General features: G+C 36.6%; 1 protein-coding gene and 1 non-coding gene across 2 annotated transcripts; both read right to left on the bottom strand.

Annotated features, from left to right (window-relative positions):
• Nucleotides 1-6,717: 6,717 nt before the first annotated feature.
• Nucleotides 6,718-6,851, bottom strand: LOC129262624 (U11 spliceosomal RNA). The gene has a single exon (XR_008584663.2). It is a non-coding gene; the product is annotated as a U11 spliceosomal RNA (small nuclear RNA).
• Nucleotides 6,852-10,715: 3,864 nt separating this feature from the next.
• On the bottom strand, nucleotides 10,716-21,650 carry LOC129258768 (uncharacterized). Its single transcript, XM_054896999.2, has 5 exons — nucleotides 21,447-21,650; nucleotides 17,834-18,640; nucleotides 17,338-17,551; nucleotides 15,151-15,320; nucleotides 10,716-13,515 (listed from the first exon to the last, which is right to left on the bottom strand). Exons 1-5 carry the CDS (start codon nucleotides 21,575-21,577, stop codon nucleotides 13,125-13,127), a joined length of 1,713 nt encoding a protein of 570 aa, XP_054752974.2. The 5' UTR covers nucleotides 21,578-21,650; the 3' UTR covers nucleotides 10,716-13,124.
• Nucleotides 21,651-22,025: the final 375 nt, after the last annotated feature.

Genomic DNA, 22,025 nt, shown 5'->3' with positions numbered 1-22,025 from the left:
TACTAATTGGTGTTGTATAAACACCTATCTGGTGTTAGACTAAAACCAAACTGGTGTTGTTTAACACTTCTCTGGTGTGGACATATAAAGATTCCGGGCTGGTATTAAATCAACACCGGATATGTTGCAGTGTACATGTAAACAGCTTTCAAAATACCACGCAAACTTTTTTCTACCTGGGATTGTGCGACATAGACGGTCCTTTTCAATAAACCGTCGGTCCTTTCCCAGCCATGGCGTAATTTCCTTCAGCAAGAAACTGATCCACAATGTGCTGCACTCAACCCAGGTGAGGTAAATGGGTACCGGTAGGAAGTAATTCCTTAAAAAGCTGTGTGCGCTACGAACGCCTATATAGCTTAGCCGGGTAATATAGGAGCGCCTTGAGCACCTAACAAGGTGGATATGTGCGCAATACAAATACCCTATATCATTTTTATTATTAAACCTGAATAACAAGTCCTAATCCACCACCCGTTTATTCCAGAAGCAGATTATTTTTATAGATAGATGGCGCATGATAAATGCTGTGTTTATGATATTGTGTTTTCATTTTCGCTTCAGAGTACATATTTAGATTGCTGTGCCTGTAATAATATAAATCTATAAGTTGTTTTTTAAGGGGGGGGGGTATTTTACTTAGAATCAAATTGTCATTGATGGCCTAATTTTCATTTTTGTTTTGACAAAACATTTCATGGGATTCCAAAATGTTGTCACCTTGAAAACTTTGTACTTATTTTTTTATTTTCTCTTTAATAAAAAACTGTCGTATCCTTAAAAGGATGGTCCAGGCTGGAAATAATTATATCTCAATAAATAGAGTAAAATTCACAAAGCAAAATGCTGAAAATTTGATAAAAATTGGATAACAAATAACGAAGTTATTGAATTTTAAAGATTTGCATTATTCCGGTGAAACAGTTCTAGGCATGTCTTCATGTCATATCCCCCACTTGTTCTTTTGTATTTTATTATATGAAATTAGGTTTATTTATAACATTTTCTACCAAGAACTAAAAAATAGGATTGACAACTGATTAAGTGCATTGGATATCAGGGGCCGCGGAACGGTTTTCAAAATGGTGGGGGGGGGCTGACCATGCAAAAAATCACAATCATAAATATGGTCATTTTTACGTTGATGGCCGCTTCCGCAGCCCCTGGTTATTATTGCCGCAACTTATTTCATCATAATGGAGACACATCATTTACACATGTATGAAAAAAATGGAACATTTATGATTTCATGTAATAACATCGGAAAAGGGGATGTGGCATCATCAGCCCACCTAATGAATATTAATGACGATATGCATATAACTTTTTTCACAAAATATTGCTAAAATTCAATAGCTTTGTTATTTGTCATCCGATTTTGATGAAATTTTCAGCCTTTTGCTTTGTGAATGCTACTCTGTTTATTTAGATATAACTGATTTCAGCCCGGACCATCCCTTTAAAGATCTGGTGATGTGGGGATATTGATGTGGAGCGTCTTATCACTATAACAAAATGCCAACATTTGAAACAAGAAAGGTATTACATTATTAAGAGAGCTTGTGTGACCATTCAGATACACTTTACATATAATCTTTTTTTAATCCACACTGGAAACATGTTCCACTAGTATGTTTACAATGTTATGATAAATATATACTAGTGGGAAGTTACTTTTTATTACCACTACTATATTTTAACTATCTAAATAATTACTATCATTATTACCTATTTTTTTATGTTCTGACAGTTTTCACGCATTCAATGATTTAGTTTTTTTATGTCTAGGGTCAACAGGGGCAGATGCCCCGGGGCGATACTTTCCGGGGGGGGGCTAAAAGCGAAGTATAAGGATCGGGAGGGGGCTAAAGAAGCCATAGCCCTGTTATACTATTATGGTAACATAAATATATCGCCATATTGTGTTACCTACAAAGCACCCATTCCATTTCTCTCTATTTTTCATGCGAGTATCTTTTGTCGATCGTATTCAGAAAGAGAGTTAGATGTTTTACAAGTACTAAGTCTAAACTAGTCATTTTTTAGTAATTTATTCATTGTAATATGTAAGCTTGTATTTGTATTTCTGTGGATAACATTGGATAGATCGGGAATCCTGTGTTTCTGAAGTAAGCACATGAAGACTTCGCATGAAAGATATCCATTATCAGTGTCGAAGTTGGAATATTTTTGTTATTCAACAAATGCCGGATTCCCTATTCTCGGCAGTTTATCCAGCGGCTGATATATCATTCTCTGTGAATACAATATATTAATATATTGTATACCTGTATATATATAATTTTCGTTAAATATTGAATGTGGCTGTGTGTTGTAATGTTATGAAAAACGAGGACATGGAGGATGGAAATATTAATTAAAGCACGCGATACGCACTTCGCAAGAAAATATATACTTTGTGCCAATTTTCAATTTCTTTTGTCCCAATTTTGTTTTCTTCTTTAATTAACTTGGGGGTTTAGTTCCTAATCATGCAAAGACAATTGGCAGTTTTCACAATCTCGACGGGGATAGATTCTACAACATAGAAAATCTATAATAAAAAAAACACTCCATGACGTGAAAGGCAGTCTTTGTCGAAAATCGGTGATTCAGAACAGAAGTGCCATTCTGGACTCTGGACAGACGATATTCTTGGCAATTATTCGTCAGCTCTCGTCTGCTCTCCCAGCTCACCAATTTTCGACAAAGGCAACTAAGCTTTCCGATGTTAAATGTGATTATGACGGACATCATCGATATATTTACTATGCTGTAGAATCCGTCCCCATTGCAATTGATCCAGGGGCGGGGAATCGGGATTTCTTCTGAAAGCGGAAGAGGGCGCTATTTAAAATGATTCACGCGAGAGTTTCATTTAGTTTTTGAGAGAAAAATGATTGGGGTATTATTGTTTGGTTAAAGAACCAATCTTTTCTCACAAAAATATCCCGTCATTACTTAAAAAAGGTCATATAGAGTGCATCCATCCCCTTCCCGGACCCCGTGGACTGAGCCTATATATTACCCCCCCCCCCCCCCCCCTCTTCTCCACTTTCCCTCTCCTTCACTTTTATCATGTTTATCACAATTTACAGACATTTTTACAAATGTCATCTTTCTCTACCTCGGTTTTTCTAACGCCTGTTTCTATTATAAGTTAACCATAACTTTTAACTCTATTCCACATATACAGGAGAAGGCGTCTGGATTCACGCATTGTTTAATTTTAAAATAAATAAAATAAAGCAATATCAAAAGGCTTTATGATTGTTAAAGGAGAATGAAACTCTTGGAGCAAGTTAGCTTTTGTGAAAGCAGAAAAATCAAAGAATAAGATCAACAAAACTTCGAGAAAAATAGGACTAGCAATACAAGAGTTATGAGCATTTGAATGTCGAGATCACTAATGCTATGGAGATCCTCCCATTGGCAATGCGACCAAGATCTGTGATGTCACACACGTACAACTCTCCCATTTGGACACTGAAAATATACCCCAAAACATCTCTTTTTGCTCATTCTAATCATATGACAAACGATTCATCAATGATATAATGTTGTGAAACCTCTGTACTTGTCATCTCATAAAGAGAACACCTCACCTTGTGATAGACTCTATAAAAGTGAGAATATAAGTGAAATAAGTACTAAAGTAATGAGGGAGTTGTACGTGTGTGATATCACAGATCTTGGTCGCATTGCCGTTGGGAGGATCTACATGGCACTAGTGATCTCAATATTCGAATGCTCATAACTTTCTTATTATTCATTCAATCTTCCTCAAACTTTCAACAATATGTTTCTTTGATTTTTCTCTTTGATATGGATTCAGTTGGTTTCAAGGGTTTCATTCTCCTTTAATGTTTTAAAAAAGAGAATATACTATTGTCAAAATTATTCAACCATTTTCGATGAATTGCCACTTGTATTTAAATCTTTACTTTACTCAGACTTTGTTCAACACCATGATCAATTCATTTTCTCACCTTTCACTCTCTTCCCTTAAAAAAAAATCTTCCATCCAATAAATGAAAACACTGTACACATTATTTGTGTAATTTTCTACAAAAATGTCACAAAACATCCCTCTATTGCGTACTTAAAGGAGAATGAAACCCTTGAAACCAGCTGAATCCATATCAAAGAGAAAAATCAAAGAAACATATTGTTGAAAGTTTGAGGAAGATTGAATGAATAATAAGAAAGTTATGAGCATTTGAATATTGAGATCACTAATGCCATGTAGATCCTCCCATTGGCAATGCGACCAAGATCTGTGATGTCACACACGTACAACTCCCTCATTTCTTTAGTACTTATTTCACTTATATTCTCACTTTTATAGAATCTATCACAAGGTCAGGTGTTTTCTTTATGAGAGGACAGAGGTTTCACAACATTATATCATTGATGAATCGTTTGTCATATGATTAGAATGAGCAAAAAGAGATGTTTTGGGGTATATTTTCAGTGTCCAAAAGGGGAGAGTTGTTCATCTGTGATATCATAGATCTTGGTTGCGTTGCCAATGGGAGGATCTCCATAGCATTAGTGATCTCGACATTCAAATGCTCATAACTCTTCTATTGCTAGTCCTATTTTACTCAAACTTTTGTTGATCTTATTCTTTGATTTTTCTGCTTTCACAAAAGCTAACTTGCTCCAAGAGTTTCATTCTCCTTTAATATTTCAAGTACATGCTTAGGTATATAGATGACATAAATATAAACTTGATGATTTACTCAAAAATCAAAATTTAATCACAACTTTTGCTTCAGATGATTTAAGATTTTTTAAATTGCCATACATGGCAGGTATTTCTTTAAAAACTATCCACGTGCATGGTAAAAAAGAGGGAAAGTCCAGCCTCCACAAAATGTTAGATTGAAGATGCTTTTAATTTCAAGTCAACAGATTTAATTCACATTTTAATGTGTTTATTTTTCCCCCTTCTGTAGATCAATGGGAGATTTCAAAAGCATTTGATGATGATAAGGGTACTCCATGCCCCCCCCCCCCAAAAAAAAAAAAACAATATTGTCAACAACAAAAATCAAAGAAAGAAACCACAAGATTCATTACAATTAGATTAAAAATAACAAAGGGATTGAATTTTAAAATTTTGCATAATTTTGTAGGCAAGTTGTTATGAATTACGCAATGAGTGAGCCGATGATATAATGTACCTACTTTCCTTCCTCAGATTTTTTATCATATGAAATTTCATTTTATTTATAAAATAATCTTTCTTATAACCAGATCAATTAATTTCAAATCAATTCAAGTAAACATTTATTTTCTTCCAATTGACATTTCATATATTTTCATTTTAAATATACAATCAATAATATGACCTTATAAAGTATTACCTTACACATAAAATCAGTAATCAGTTCTTTTAAATTCATGAGGCAGAGAACACTATTAAAAATTCATTGATAAAATAATAATAATAAGTGGGTAGATAACATCAGCTCACCACTGCATATTACAGAGGCGTGCAAAGAAACGTTTCAGCAAAATTATGCACTACCTATTACATGTATTATAACTTACTTTTTTTAGATTTTGAAGAAATTTTTATTCAAATTATAATTTTAGTCTGTAATCAATACCACTTTTGATAACTTCATAAAAAGTTTGATGCTTTCTAATGAAATAAGCAATCAAGAACTAAAAATAAGCTGTATTGGTTTTTTTTTTTTTTTTTTGGGGGGATGACCATTTATGAAAGGGCACATATATCAAACTAGAACTATCACTTAAGGTGATTAATACCCCACCGTATGCCGTTACCATGGCAACAGTTTCCAACACATGGAAAAAATATGTCATGTACATCTTTACCTCAAGACCAATGTGTGAGCCAAATTACATGAGAATTGGTGTAAAACTGATGTAGTACAAACTGCAAGATTTTCACCCAATTTTCACCATATAATATGTTGTTACCATGGTAACATGATTCGACACACACATGTCTTGCACATCTTTACCTCAAGACCAATGTGTGTGCCAAATTTCATGAGAATTGGTTAAAAACTGAGGAAGTAGTTCGAACTGCAAGATTTTTACCTTATTTTTGTCATGATATCCCGTTACAATGGCAACACAATTTCCCACACATACAAAAATTGTCTTGCACATCTTTTCCCCAACACCAATATATGTGCCAAGTTTCATGAGAATTGGTTAAAAACTGAGGAAGTGGTTCGATGCGCAAGATTTGCAACGGACTCACCGACCGACTGACCCACCTTTTGTTTGGTGGGGGTATAAACACATTGCCCCCATTTCAAACAGTGTTTAAAATTTCAATGACCTCTTGACCTTTGACCTACAGACCTTTTACCAAAGCCAACTTCATTCACTTAAGTGCATCATCATAGACACCAAGCTATCAGGGTTGCTAGTTACAAATGATCTAGTTTGTATAGTGCTCAGCATAATCACATCAAAACATATCACTAGCCAGACTCATCCATTGTTGCTTGAATGAAATCAGGTTAAACCTCATGCAAGCTTTATTGTATAGAAGTTGTAACCATGATGAGTATGACTTCATCACTTCCGTAGTGTAATGATATGTGAAAGGGGAAACTCATAATGGTTTGTTTGTAATAAACAAAAGGATATTTGACTTCTATAAACAGAAGGATATGGAGCCAAGAGGTCAGATGGATGAAGCATTTTCCTTTGTCTTTGGTCAAATTATAGGGCGTCAGTGCAGGAGTCAACTAACAGCCACAAGTCACAAATATTATGCTTCCGAAATCTCTTGATAGTGATTCCGCACAGGAATCCCCATGGGGGCAACCCATGTGCCACAAGCAGCAAAAGCCCTTTTTGAAAACATCGTAGGTTTTGTAAAACTTATGTTTTTAATATCATTAAAGTATCATGGTTAGTGAATGAGCAAAGTAAAACTCAATGTAATTTAATTTAGAAATGATGATATAGTGAAGTTATCATATACATTTGTTGCACAATAAATCTGCATAAAAATAATTCATGCATGCATGAAAAAAATTAAAGACTAAAAAAATATGAAGAATTTTTCCAATATAAATGGCATCGTGAACAGGCACGATAAAGATGTATGCATATTCATGACCCTGAAAATGCATATTAATGAGAACCTACTTAATATGCATGAGATAGCCAACATGGCCTTTTGTGTCCTTCATTGATTCTTTGTGCAAGGCAGTCATCAATGAAAGGTTGTGTTTCCAGGTAAAATAGTAGACTGCATTTCCCTGTATTACTTCTGTAAGATCTTTAGCTATGGACATGAAAGAATGTCCAACTGCTAGTATTTCCATGTCTTTCCCTTTTTCACTTTCCCAGCTACTTTCCCTTCACAATCTATCTGCTCTCTGAATATCATCTTTCCATTTTAAACTTCTTTTTTTTTTTACCACATTCTCCTAAAAAAACAAGACTCTTTGCCGATATACACCTAATCAAATCTACAGAAAATTGAGTTTTCCCTTCCTTCCTTTACTATTCTTCCATCCTTCTTCTATCATTTTTTCTTCATTCTCTTCCCTTTTTTTCTGTCCATTCTTATCCTGTTTGATCTTTACCTCATCCTTCATTCATTCTCACTCATTTAACATTCATCTAATGAACACACTAGAAATGTGAAGTGTCCAAAGGACACAGATGCCCCCGCTTAATGCGATCAGAAATTCATTCAATGTGATTAAACTTAATATCGTGCAGAAACCAACATAATTTAAAAAATAATTTAGACCTTTGAACCAACTCTCATATGTAATAAGCTTTGACCTCTGACCTGCAGACTCCGAATTCAAGCTTAGCCTGCATTTTGGTGTCATCTACCTACACACCAAAATATTTTATAATCCGTTAAATATTTTTTTAGTTATTGCACGCGAACCAACTCGCATATTTAATGAGCTGTGACCTTTGACCTGTGGACTCAGAATTCGAACTTAGCCTGTATTTCGGTGTCATCTACCTACACACCAAATTTTTTTAAAATCCATTGAAAATTTTTCGAGTTATTGCGCAGAAAGCAAGTGGGGGACGGACGGACGGACGGGGGCAATGCTTAATGCCCGCTCCGGACTTCGTCTTCCAATATATGGCGAACTCGGTCACTCCACGTTTATAAGCAAATCTATTAAAATTCATTCAATTTACAGTACTTTTTGTTTTTTTAATGTAGGCTCCAGAAAGTCCCAGATAATTGTACAAAGTCAAATATAAAAATGGACCCTTGTTACATGTAGAAACTTGCTTTCCCCGATGCCTAACGGGGGACTTCTTTGGGTAAGGAAAGAAAGTAAATGTAAACACATCAAACAATCCACATGCCACATTTCAGCGAACCTCCCCCAGGCCTGGGTAGTCTTAGGCTGGACTCTGACCAACTATCCATAGATGTAAACACAAACCTTCCTCGAACCCATCTTAGCCCACTTTCAGTAGTTTGCAGCATATACTATATAGTACAAGTATAGACCCAATTTATCAGTGTTTGTATGAATGTTAGTCAGAAAGAGGAGTGTTGGGATTATAAAGTGTAGGTACTATAATCAAATTCTAAAATACTGACCCAGATAGTCTACACTTTCTCTAGACCACTTTTGGGTGGGTCTGTACCTTCAGACCAAGACTGAAAGAGGTTCGCAATTTGAAACATACTTCGGGATTGACACAAATTTCTGTGACCAATACTAAATGGGGGATAAATGTGCTTTGATGTACATGTAACTCTTTTCCAGCCCATGTCTGTTCGCGAAACTAATCCATCTAACTTCTTTCCAGGTTGCAAATGGTCTCAGTCGGGACTTGGGTAAGCGATTTCTTTTAGATGTAACATGGTTCTTGTATAGAAAAGCACACACATGCAGCCTGTAACAAACACACACACATGCACACTCCATTCAAAAATGCAATCACATCCAGCCTTGTGCAGTTCACATTTCCCCCCCAGAAAATTAAGATTGAAGTGCATCAATTCAGGTGGTGAATTGGAAATTTAATCAAATAAGTGATAATATAATTCAACAAATACATAAATAAGTGTATACAAATACCTAAAAAAAGTTAAAGGACAAGTCCACCCCAACAAAAAGTTGATTTGAATAAAAAGAGAAAAATCCAACGAGCATAACACTGAAAATTTCATCAAAATCGGATGTAAAATGAGAAAGTTATAACATTTCAAAGTTTTGCTTAATTTCACATAATAGTTGTATGCACATCCCGGTTGGTATGCAAATGAGGAAACTGATGACATCACTCACTCACTTTTTCTTTTGCATTTTATTATAAGAAATATGAAATATTCTAATTTTCTCCTCATTGTTCTGTGAAACAAAGTTTTATTTCTCACTTAACATGTGGAATTACCCTTGTTTAACATTATATGGTTCAGTCAAGTTGGTCCTTTTTGTCAAATCTGTAAAAATTCAAACAATAAAAAACAAAAGAAATAGTGAGTGAAGGACATCATCGATTCTCTCATTTGCATGTGACTAAATTATGCATATAACTATATTGTGAAAAATAAGCGAAACTTTAAAGTGTCATAACTGTCTTATTTTACATCCAATTTCGATGAAATTTTCAGCATTATGCTCGTCGGATTTTTCTCTTTTGATTCAAATCTACATTTTTATGAGGTGGACTTGACCTTTAATATTACCTGGTGGTTGTTTCACAAAGCTGCTCATAAAGTTATGCACGCTTTTATGCACAACTGGAACATGTTCTTAAAGGGATGGTCCCGGCTGAAATTATATCTTACTACATAGAGTAGAATTCACTGAGCAATTAAAGTGCCGAAACTTTCATCAAAATCGGATTACAAATAATAAAGTTATTGAAGTTTAAAGTTTAGCAATATTTTGTGAAAACAGTCGTCATGAATATTCATTAGGTGGGCTGATGATGTCACATCTCCACTTTCCGTTTTCTTATGTTATTTAATACATAAAATCATAATTTTTCGTTATTTCATACTTGTGTGAATAATATGTCTCCCTTATAATGAAATAAGGTGCAGCAATAAATATCTAATGCACTATAAAATCAATCGTCAATCCAATTTTTCTGGTTCTTGGAGGAAAAAATTTGAATAAACCTAATTTCATATAATAAAATACAAAAAAACAAGTGGGGATGTGACATCATCAGCCCACCTAATGAATATTCATGACAACTGTTTTCACAAAATATTGCTAAACTTTAAAATTCAATAACTTTGTTATTTGTAATCCGATTTTTGATGAAATTTTCAGCATTTTGCTCAGTGAATTCTACTCTATTTATTAAGCTAAAAAAGAAAAAGGGAATCACTCCTGAGACAATAATGTTATGTGTTGACCATAAGCTGAACTGAACAATGGAATCACTCATGCATGCAATGCACTCCTCAAAATGCAATAGGCATAACAATAGCTGTGTGACCGTTGCACGAAAATGTGTTCGTGGCACTCCAGTGGATGCACAGATGTGTTCATGGCACGTTAAGGGTTAAGAAACAGTCATAAGTCGTGCATAAAGTCATTTGTACTAAACTTATTACAAACAACTTTATGAAACATCCACATCTGCATGAACTACAGTACATGATACATGTAAATATCTTATTGCACTTAATATGTATTCTTGTTTACATCTTACTGTTCTTTTTTTTAAAGATTTCATCATTGCAATACAATCGATATTTGTTCTTTGTGTGTGAAAACTTTGGTGAAAATGCACTTGGCCAGAAATATAAATGATTGAATAAATAATGGGATCAGAACAAAAAAAAATACTGAACGGTCATTGTTGCATGCACCAGTCAATGCTGTCTGACTGCACCTGCTACGAATCCCTTGTCAGGCTCACATAGGGACTTTGGGCTGTCCAGATGTGATTCGCCACCCTGAAACCAACAAACCCTGCAGGGTACCCATTCCATTGCCATGGGAATCCAGTACTGTAGCTAAAATGTAATCATAACCACATCAAAGCATTATGACATACAGTGGGCACTTTTGGCTAGACCTCTTTCAAATCCCATGATCTTTGATCAAAATGTCAGCTAGGGTCTGGCCTGCCAACTGAGGTCCTGCCAGACCCATTGCCCAGACGTCCATCACTTGCATGTACCATGATTTTACCTTTTGTAATATCCAATGAACATTCTTGAAGGAGAATGAAACTCTTGGAGCAAGTTAGCTTTTGTGAAAGCAGAAAAATCAAAGAATAAATCAACAAAAGTTTGAGTAAAATAGGACTAGCAATAGAAGAGTTATGAGCATTTGAATGTCGAGATCACTAATGCTATGGAGATCCTCCTATTGGCAATGCGACCAAGATCTATGATGTCACAGATGAACAACTCTCCCCTTTTGGACACTGAAAATATACCCCAAAACATCTCTTTTTGCTCATTCTAATCATATGACAAACGATTCATCAATGATATAATGTTGTGAAACCTCTGTACTTGTCCTCTCATAAAGAGAACACCTCACCTTGTGATAGACTCTATAAAAATGAGAATATAAGTGAAATAAGTACTAAAGTAATGAGGGAGTTGCACGTGTGTGACATCACATATCTTGGTCGCATTGCCAATGGGAGGATCTACGTGGCATTAGTGATCTCAATATTCAAATGCTCATAACTTTCTTATTATTCATTCAATCTTCCTCAACAATATGTTTCTTTGATTTTTCTCTTTGATATGGATTCAGCTGGTTTCAAGGGTTTCATTCTCCTTTAAGGACTATCTAAAGGACATTCTCAAAGACATTCTCAACGGCATTCTCAATGACATTGTAAAGGACATTTCCAAGTCAAGTGGTTCAGCTTTCCCTCTGGGACTGGATATTGGGTAGGAAAAGTAGAAGGTTAGGGACCCACTGGACCCCCTCTTTAATCCAAGATAACCATACGCAGTCAGACGGCAGGTCCCAAGAAAGTGGCTTCTTTCATCCAAGTGATATTCATGACTTCAGATGTTTTGCATATTTAATGAGCTTGATGCGGACCAAAACACCTCTTTTCATTCGGTCATTGCTGCTCTAATTGTGCATCAAATTTCATGAATTTGGTATCATTGTAAAGAAGAAAAATCATTCTTTCAGGTCATGTGTTTGAATTTATTCAAAGATTTTGTAATATAGGTTAAAATTTTGATCTAAAATATGCTACAAAATAATTATTTTCACCTGACAAAAGCTGCTTTTTTCATACTTTATTTTTGTTTGAGCCCAAATGATTTTTAGATCATGATAAAGGTGAATATGTATGCTTTAAAATGGTATAGGTTTCAAAATAAGAATTGGTTTAATCAGGTCAAGATCACACTTTTCATTGGCCAAGTACATAAAGCAGCTTGAAAACAAGAATACTGCACTCTGATTGGTCAAAGAGACCACACACTGGCAAATTCCAACGGTTCCAGTGCCTGGGTTCATGGGAAGGTCACACTTCCCATGTGGTAATCTCCTCAAATACCCCGCGCCTGTTGTTCTGTGAACCTTATCCAGCCAATCAGAACTCTGGATTTCATGCAAGTACAAAATTTCAGAAATCTCGTCTTGTACCTTGGTGGGAAAAGTGTGATCTTGACCCGATTAAAAGGTGCCGCATATCAAGATTGGCATTGTGAGAAAGTACAGAAGTTCAGCTTTATGGTGATATAGATATCATTGAGGCTCAAAATAAAAAGTTTTGCACATTTTGCAAAAGAAAACAGAGGAAGAAAATTCAGTTTTTGAGGCACATTTTCAGGCCAGAAATTTACTTATTTAACAAAATATTGTATACAAAATAAATGACCAATATGAAAGAGTAACATTTACTCTATCTGATGGTGCAATAATATTTCATTTAACTTGAGGTTAAAACAGGTAAATTCTTAGAGAAAGAAAATCTCATGAATCACGAGATTTCGCAAGAAGGATGATTCAGCCACGAGATGATTTGGATGAATCTGGCCTTTTTGCTCATTAGCATAGGGACCTGCGGTCTGACTGTACGGTACCAAGCGTTTCCACGGAAGCTTATCCATTTGAATAGTTATGTCTCTAAAATAGGGTCTGCACTGTGATAGCAGGCACAAATGGTCTTCAAAATCAAAGAGAATTTCAGAAGAAATCCGGTCCTTGGAAGACATAGTCCATTGTAGTGAAGGAATCGGAAAAGAGACAGTTCGGCCTATCCTCCACCTCCGCATGGACGCAGTGTATCGGCCATCGCCGCTGCCGAGCAAACTCTCCTCCAAACACTGCAGCCAGCTTGTCCAGACTAACCCGTAGATCTCTTTCGAACCTCGCCCCAAAGCTACCGATCTGCGTGTTCTCCCCGACAAAGAAGATGTGACTCACTAACCGCCGCACGTTGAGGAGGTCAAACTGGCTGAGGAGTTCAGTTACCATGGAAACAAGGTCAAGGCACCTGTACATGTACTCTGTTGCTAGAAGGACGAGGAAGTTTGAGCGTTTGCAAGAGTCGACTCCCCGGAAGACACATAGTATGCTACAGGAGACAAAAAAATTGAACAATTAGGCAAAATTTAAAAAAAAAACCTTGAATGTACACATTGCAGTATATTTGGCTTATTTCTTATGATTATAGAATCACTAAATACAAGTAGATTTGAACCTTGAAAGTGTTATATATTGGAAAGAAGTACAATGCCAATGAAGTCTACAGTTGATTCTGCCAAAGTCAAATCACTTGGGTCCATAGAAATCTGTTAGACTGACAAAATTTGAATAATTGTTTTTTTGTACATTCTCGTCTGAAATGATGCATTGAGTTTTTCAAGCGACTGGACATATAGAAGGGCAACTTAAAATGCAGTCTATTGTAAATGATGTAAATGATGCAAATGATTGTAAAGAGATTTCCAAAACCAAAACATTAAAGAGGTATGCCAGGCTGAAAATAAAATGATTTGAACAGAAGGAGTTCAGTAAAATTTGACACACATAACACTGAAAATTTCATCTAAATCGGACAAGGAATAACAAAGTTACGAAATTCAAAAAAACAAACTGTGGTCCCATAGTAGACCTCGTGACTCGCATGATGGTACTTTAGGGTGTTCTTCATTAATAAATATAAGGAGTTTACAGTTGACAATCTCCTTTGCCGGTATGATTGAAGACAAATATGCTCTTTACTCTTTATCAATTACAAATTATATTATTTTTAAGTAAACTAAAAAATAAATGTATTTTGGTGAATTATGAGACACAATTTGCGGGTGTTTTCAATATGAAATAGTCTATAAACTCTGTTCTAATAAATGCAAAAATTAAAGTGATTACGTTGAAATGGCTATAAGATTGCATAGAAGACAAAGATGTATTTGCAGACAACAGAGAATGTTTCTTTAGTGTTATTTTTAAAAAGTACCAAAACAGGCATATTTTTTCTGCAAATTTGACATGTTTTTTTAGGATGATGTAACTCAGACATTAGTGAAGAAAGGCAGTGAAAAATCAAAATTTACACCTTTTGGATATATGGTAAGTACCTACATGTAGGGAAAACTAAATATAATTTTTTTTTAGTGGGCTACTTTTCACAGCTTATTGCCTAAATCTGCAACATCAGTTTGACCAGGTAACATTGCAGTGTATTGGGATATTCCAGGGCTACTTTTTGAATTTCCAGGTGGGTATTTAATAAAGCTGTTCGTACATGTACCTTACGAACAACTTTACGAACAAGTGGTGATCTTTTATTTGGTACATCATCACCAATGAAAATCTGGTTTGATTCAGTTACCACAAGAAACTATCACCAGTCGGTCGCCGAGTCACTCGTAACTTACGAACAGCTTTATGAAACACACGGGGGGGGGGGGGGGGGGGGGGGGGTATTTCACAAAGATTTTGGTATGGCTTAAATGCTGACACGTGCATGATATGCAACGCGCAATCTTATTGATTAATATGCAGTAGTACGCGTCCTCTTGGCATTATCTGACCAATTCAGTAATGCCTTTTATACCCCACGCAACTAGGCATTTAATGTAAGTGCAACTCATATTTAAATCTTTATGAAACACCCCCCAGGTCTCTTTGGAGCATTTCGGGGCGAAATTACCCCGAGCCCCATGGATGTAGTTTGATCCCTGAAAGGCAGTATATGACATCTTACCTCTCCTTGAGCTCTAGAGCAGTTCCTGTGTGAAGGACACCAAGCTGTGAGTTGTAGGCATACTCTGAAGGGTTTTCTGGACGGACGGCTGCCATGAGGTCGCGAACGGGTGAGAGGGCAAGGGTCATGCGTTCGGGATTGGTGTTCAGCATCAGAGATGTGGCCTTAATCTGGTATGGGAGAGAGGAGGGATGGAAGTGATATTAATCTCCTGCTTACAGTGCTACATGTATTAAATCAAAAGTAGGTAGCAACCTAAACCGGGGAAATGAGAGCTTTACATCCTCTCTGAGAGTCTTGAAGCCTTGAAGATAAATGTAACTGTGTCTCAGGCTTGAAAGGTTCAATATTTATTTTGTTCAAAGTGTTACTCATTTAACCCTCAATCTCCCGGGGTATTTTGATTCTTGTCATTCCCGGGGGGGGGGGGGGGGGGGCCATTATGGCCCCCCCTTAAGATCTCAGCCGTGGATTGCGCGATCACAACGAAAATTTGCATGATGGTAGAGAATGACGTAATCTACGCAGCTGCATTGGTATATTTCACTGAATTCATATATTTTTATTTTATATGAATTAATTATGCTAATTTATTCATGAAATCATACTTTTTGCTCTGATTCACTAAATAAAGCTCCTAGAATGCTATTTTTTGGGGAAAATATTCTTTACAGCATTCCTAACAATTGTGAATGAAAAAAATTCTGGTACAAAGACCGATTTCTTATGTATTTTATTGTTTTTTAAATTTCTTATGTATTTCTTTGTTTTTTTACTTTTTGTTTTTTATGTTTTTTTCGATGGAAATAGTTCCAGACTTAATTCTGATCATAAACAAGGCAAAATTAATTAAGTTTAATCATTAAAAGTAGAAATAATGATACATTTATGAATTTTGGCCAAATACACAATTTGCATTGGATTTGTACATGAAATCACGTTTATGAGCAATTTTGGGTCTGACATGCACTTACATAATGTTGCGTAATGTCGTAACCACGTACCCGGGCGTCACAAATTTGGTCTCAAAATTTGCGCGAGACTTGAAAGTAAAAAGTCAGTGAGCGGCGAGGTCAAAAAAATTTGCGCAGCAGATATATCGCGAAAATTGTCGAGGGGGGGGCCATAATGGCCCCCCCCCCCCCCCCCGGGAGAATTAGGGTTAATTTCTCCATAAGAAAAAATATGCTTCATGCTCGAGGATAGTGATGGTCCCCCATCACCCTATTTTGTTGACTTTGCCATAACGGTATTTTGAGCTCGGTAGCCAACCAAAGGAATGAATTTCATGGTCATTACCATTCTCTTTATGAAATGTGGCCAAGGGCCCTGTAACACAAAGGTTTAGCACTTAATCACTATTATGAAATGGCCTATCAAGACCATCGTTGCATTGCAATTTGCTCAGTACACAGACTGGGAACCAATCAAAATTGTTCTTACGAACTGGTGATTAATCTCTCACCTTTGTGTTACGATGCCCCAGGTCAGAATTTCAGGGTCAATGTTGCACTGCACAATACAGAACTGCCATCTTTGGCATCAAACTTTCAGTGAGAATTGACGTATCCCTGGCTATCAAGAAGACCTTGTACATATGTAGCTCTGTCTTGCTCCATGTACATTTCGCCCGTATTGTGATGTCACTCATTTGCGTCAATGAGAGACTGGTTTTCTACGGTGTACCCAACACCATGCATTACTCGGTGCTTCTCTTCCAGAAATTACAAAAATAATTCAAACACTTTTATTTCCTGGAATCTCAATATATTTTCCCCAGTGTTTACTTCGTATTCTTCCCTCTAATCATAATTCATTGTGAAGTTGAATATTTTCTGCTGTCTTGTACATGTATGTATGTCTCAGGAAAGTGCGGCTAACCAACAAGCCGCTAAAACTTACATGTATGCATGGGGGGAATGTATTATTAAGAAAATACTGAACACATTAATTGTCTGATACACGTCATACCAATATTTCTAAATGGGTGATGTATAGTCTTCTGAAACAAATATTTACTCTTTTTTTTCTAATAAGGCAAGCCTACTGTATATTATTTCAGCATTCATGATTGGCATTCTTGAGGGTTGTTCCTATTAAAATTGTAATTAACATTCTCTACTTTAATGTTAGAATTATAAATACTGTAAAGCATAAACACACTCTTGGACTAAAACTCTTACCTACCCTATTGAGGTTGGGGTTCTTCACAACCAAACTCAAGACTAGGTAATCTACCACATGTGAGAATCCTATGGGTTTGCATCTGACATGGTCTGAGCAAAGGATGCCATCGACGATGGGAGTGATCACGGTGTGATGGACGTAGCTCTCAATAACAAGGCAAGTCTCGGCTCTGGCACTGTCGCTGATGTGGTATGCTACATTGAACGGCAAGATGCTACGAGGAGAGAAAGACGAAACAGTACTTACATTTAACTTTTAGGTTGAAAGGGCTCACAGCATACCATACCCGTTGAAACTGCTTTATTATTTGTCAATGACTCCTGAAGTATGGAAAAGTATTAAATATCACTTGTAATATTTTGCTTCTCTAGGCTAGTTCTTGTTTTAACGATATATGTATTTTCAAATGGCAAATATGTTCAACGTGCAACTGAATATAACATACTGATATGTAGTGAGTCATTAGGGTAAAATATTAAGTCAATTACTGCCTTACCAAGTGTATCCCAGGAAACGAAAGAAGAAGTCCTGTACTATTTGCAAGTCTTTGGGATTTATGTCGATGGGTGTTCTGAGACAAATGGGCTCAGCTTCTTGAGAGAAGTCTCTCAGCAATCCTGGACGGAGTAACTCCTGCAAGCTGCACTTCAGCTCAAAGTTTTTTATATCAGCAATCTTGCTGGCATCGGTAGAGACACCTTTGAACGTTTGTGGAAGCCTTCTACGTACTTTCCATCCACTTCCCAGGAGGTTCAAAGAGCAGAACTGCAACGGCATCCCACACTCAAATCCCGAGTCCTGTGAGAGGCATTTCTCGCGCATCTTCCGCCTCTTCCTAAGTAGCATGGCAATGCGGTGGTTGTAGAAGGCTTTCTTCTCAGAATCAAGAAAAGGCCAGAGATCTGCAAAGGCATCATCTGTCTGAGACACACCACCAAGCAACATGTGCTCTGTTGTAGCATCCAGAAACTTTGTATCGCACTCCTTCAGTTTACGCAAAGGAACCACTGAAGACAGTGCCGACCGCAAACGGATCTGCCACGAGGACTCGGCCCTTCGCCACAGCTGGGTCGAGTCAAAGAAGGAAAAGGACGTGAGATTCTGAGCAATGTTGAAGGATTCTATTTCATCCTTAGGGTTCATCACAAACCATTGCTGTGAACATTCCCTACGTCTGAGACATGCCTGAAGACGATAGCAGAGGTTCTGGTACAAGAATGGAACAAGAGGCAGTGATTCTGCATGGTTCCTGTACTTCTCCTTCAGACCAAACAACTCACACAGCTTGTTCCATTGAATCTTCCTGTAAAAAAACAAAGAAAATTAATATTAATTAATTTAAGAACAAACTAGTCTAATAACAAAAAATTCCATTTTCATATTATAAGCTGTTGTGCTGAAATTCCAGTTTGTTTAGCTCTCTAGATCTTTCATGTAGATTCTTAATGCATATTTCCATAGATTAAAGTCTCTTTTCCAAACTCGAACTGCAAAAAACTTAAGGCAATATTGTCAATTGTCAGGCTTTAATGAACAGCTGGTTGACTAAATTTGGTGCCAGTTGTAACTTCAGCCCTCAAAACTTCTTGGATCTTGGTCAAAGACAAAGCCAAGCACGGTGCAAGGCAAAGGGACAAAGTCCAGGGGCGGTATTCTGAAAGCTCAATTAGCAGTCAATTACATGTAGCACTCAATTAGCATTTGGTATTCCGAAAAGTAAATTAAGTGCCCCTTTCCTTATTTGGCAGGGTTGCGTTGCGCGCACTTGCAATAGTATGCGTTATGACCAAGCGAAGCCTTAATTGAGTAGTTATGAGACTTTTGGTATTCTGAAAAATGTCATAGCGCTAAATCAGGCACAGATCCAGGGAGGGGCACAGAGGGGGGCATGTGCCCCCCTTTTGAGAAGAAAAATTAAAATTTGTAATGTAAAAATGACATTGAAACCGAGATGTGACCCCCCTTTTGAAATTGAAGATCTTTTTTTTTTTTTGCTTGTCAAATTTTTCCTCTGAAAAATTTGCTCCCCTTTTGGGAAATCCTGGATCCGCCCCTGCGCTCAATTAGCGGACTTTCCAGTGGGGAAAGATAAAATATCGTAAAATAACAAAACAAAGAAAGCTACAAATGGATTCAAATAGGTGGAAGTGAAAATCAGAACACGTTCACAAAAAAAAGAGAAAAGCACAAAGGTACAATAAATGAGAGAGAAAGGGACAAGACAACAGTTAACTTCAAGTTCAACAACATAACAAACCAACCTCTAATCTCCGATGCAAATACTTAAAGCATTATTTTTCAGCAAAAATGCTTTGTATTATTAAAGATCGTGGTGCAGTGCAACTGCAAGTGCAGCAGCTGGGCGCTGCTCTGCAAGACAGCAAAGTGAAGAAACACTGCGCGCTAGTAGTAGTAGCCTGGAGGCGTATGGGGAGTAAAAATCATGGTACTATCGTACACTTACTCTCCAAACGCCTGAGTCTTGAAGGTATCCTCGCTGTAGAGGCTAGGATTACCCATGGTGATTTAGGTCTAGTTTCACCAATTTTTATTTTTTGTAAAGCGCCCAAACTAAAGTACATGGGCAAGTTTTATGTTTACCCCCATTTTTTATCAAATTTTCTAATTTTACTTGAATACTTATTCTTAAAATCGAAGAAAATTAAGAGCAAGAGCATTCACTTACCCCGTCTGTTTACGTAGCCATTTTCCATTCTTTTGTTATCGATACCTAGATACCACACGCGTGCAGAGCTGCAACTTAGATTTTTAAAATACTTGCATTTGTTGATTAATATCACGATTCATAAAATATTTGTTTCGGTTGATAAATATCATAAAGTAATTTATATGATATTTATTGATTAAAACAAATATTTTACGATTCCTGATATCTATCGGCAGATGCATGTAATTTTTTAATCCAAGTTGGCAGCTATACAGTGTATAGCTGCCAACTTGGATTAAAAAATTACTTCAGAATAGGGGAGTGGCCTAAAGGGAGTCAATTGAGCGCTAATAATAGTTTTCAGAATACGAATTTGAAGGTACATTAGCGCTCCATTAAATGGGTAACTTATGAAGAAAGTTCAGTGGAAACTTACAAGACTTTTCAGAATCTCCCCCCCCCCACCCCAGACACAAGGTTTACACTCACACACACAGTATGGCAGTGAGTCCAAACTTCGCGGACAATCATTATCTAAAAAACTAGACAATATTCTTAAAATCTGACATCAACATGAAAAGCGACTTAAAATTACCCTTTGGCGTAATTTTCTTTAGGATGAGTTCAGTATTCATGAAAATATTGACACAAGATCGGCAAATTTGTCATCGTTAGCGCCCGTTCCGAAGAAATCTGATATTCTCAACAAGCATCACAATAGTCATCATCATTTTGCAAGCAGATATCATCAAAAATGTGAGATAAATGTGGTACTGACTGATTATATAGCATTTTGTCGTCAATCTGGTATAAATATCTCACATTTTGAGCTCGAGTTTTTGTTTAAATCTCCTCAAAAACTTTGGTCCGCGAAGTTAGGTCACACTTTTTCAGAATGGTTTTCCAGCACAGCGCACATTCGTCGATGCCGAGGCGATAGGAATGGAATTTTGAGATCGCGATACCGGCGAAACCCCTTGACCTATTTCACATTTTCGTCAATGATTTTATAGTTTATGATCTTGCCGTCAATTTGGTAACTATTTCTTGAATTTGTTTTGTATAAATTGTGAATATTTTGTGAACAAATTAAGCCTGAAGAATATTTTTGAAAAGTCCGCGAAGTTTGGACACCATACATAAACGTTCATTCACACGTATTGCGAGGTTAGTATAGTAACCTCGCACCACGAACCGCGTTTGGCAGTGGATTTCTAACTAGTGGGTCGCGCGTGCTGGGATCTCACTTCTTGGGTCCACAACACACGACTTCTATGGCTTGATTTTTCTGTGCAATTGATAAACGTCCACCATATTACACGCCGCCTTCAAACAACGTCGGGGATCCATGCTAACTGAATGCAATATTTACGTAGTTTATAAATACCACTACGGTACTACTAGCCCAAGGGCCGATTACGTCTAGATAAAATTAACTTACCAAACAGAATTAGACGAAAGGATTGCGTTGAGATATTTGCATGTCGACTGTAATTTTCCAAGCTCATTTAGGGAACAAAATGCTGCAACGTCCATCCAAATAGTTTGAATCTCTAGGCCGTCGAAACCCATTTTGTAATGGTCGGAAACGTCTACTCGACAGAGACGCCATCCCACTTTCGAGTTTCGATCATCAGGGAAGGGGGGGAGGTACTGGGGCCAGAGATTACATACACTGCACACATTTTATTTGAGGAGCTATAACTTGCAAAGGGGGTTAGGTCCATTTTTCATCAAATTTGATTTTTTTTTTTTGTCTCAATGTATAGATTTTTAGTAGCTCTATATAAGATGATTCCAAAGAAAAGTTGAAATTCCCATTAAAAAGTTAACTAAAATGGCAAAGAAAAATCACCTTTTTTTCAAAAGGGGCTAGGTCCTTTTCAGTTTGGTTGCAAAAGGGGTTAGGTCCACACATAATTTTTTTTGGAAAAGAATATTTTTAAAAAATATGAAGATTGGTAGATTTCTTTAATACCCAATTTTATGTTCTCATGGTAGGGTATCATGAAAATTTAGT

Source organism: Lytechinus pictus, chromosome 4 (assembly GCF_037042905.1).
Source record: "Lytechinus pictus isolate F3 Inbred chromosome 4, Lp3.0, whole genome shotgun sequence".
Lineage (NCBI taxonomy): Eukaryota > Metazoa > Echinodermata > Echinoidea > Temnopleuroida > Toxopneustidae > Lytechinus > Lytechinus pictus.
Note: the sequence above shows the minus strand (reverse complement) of the source record. Positions and strands in the feature narration are given on the sequence as shown.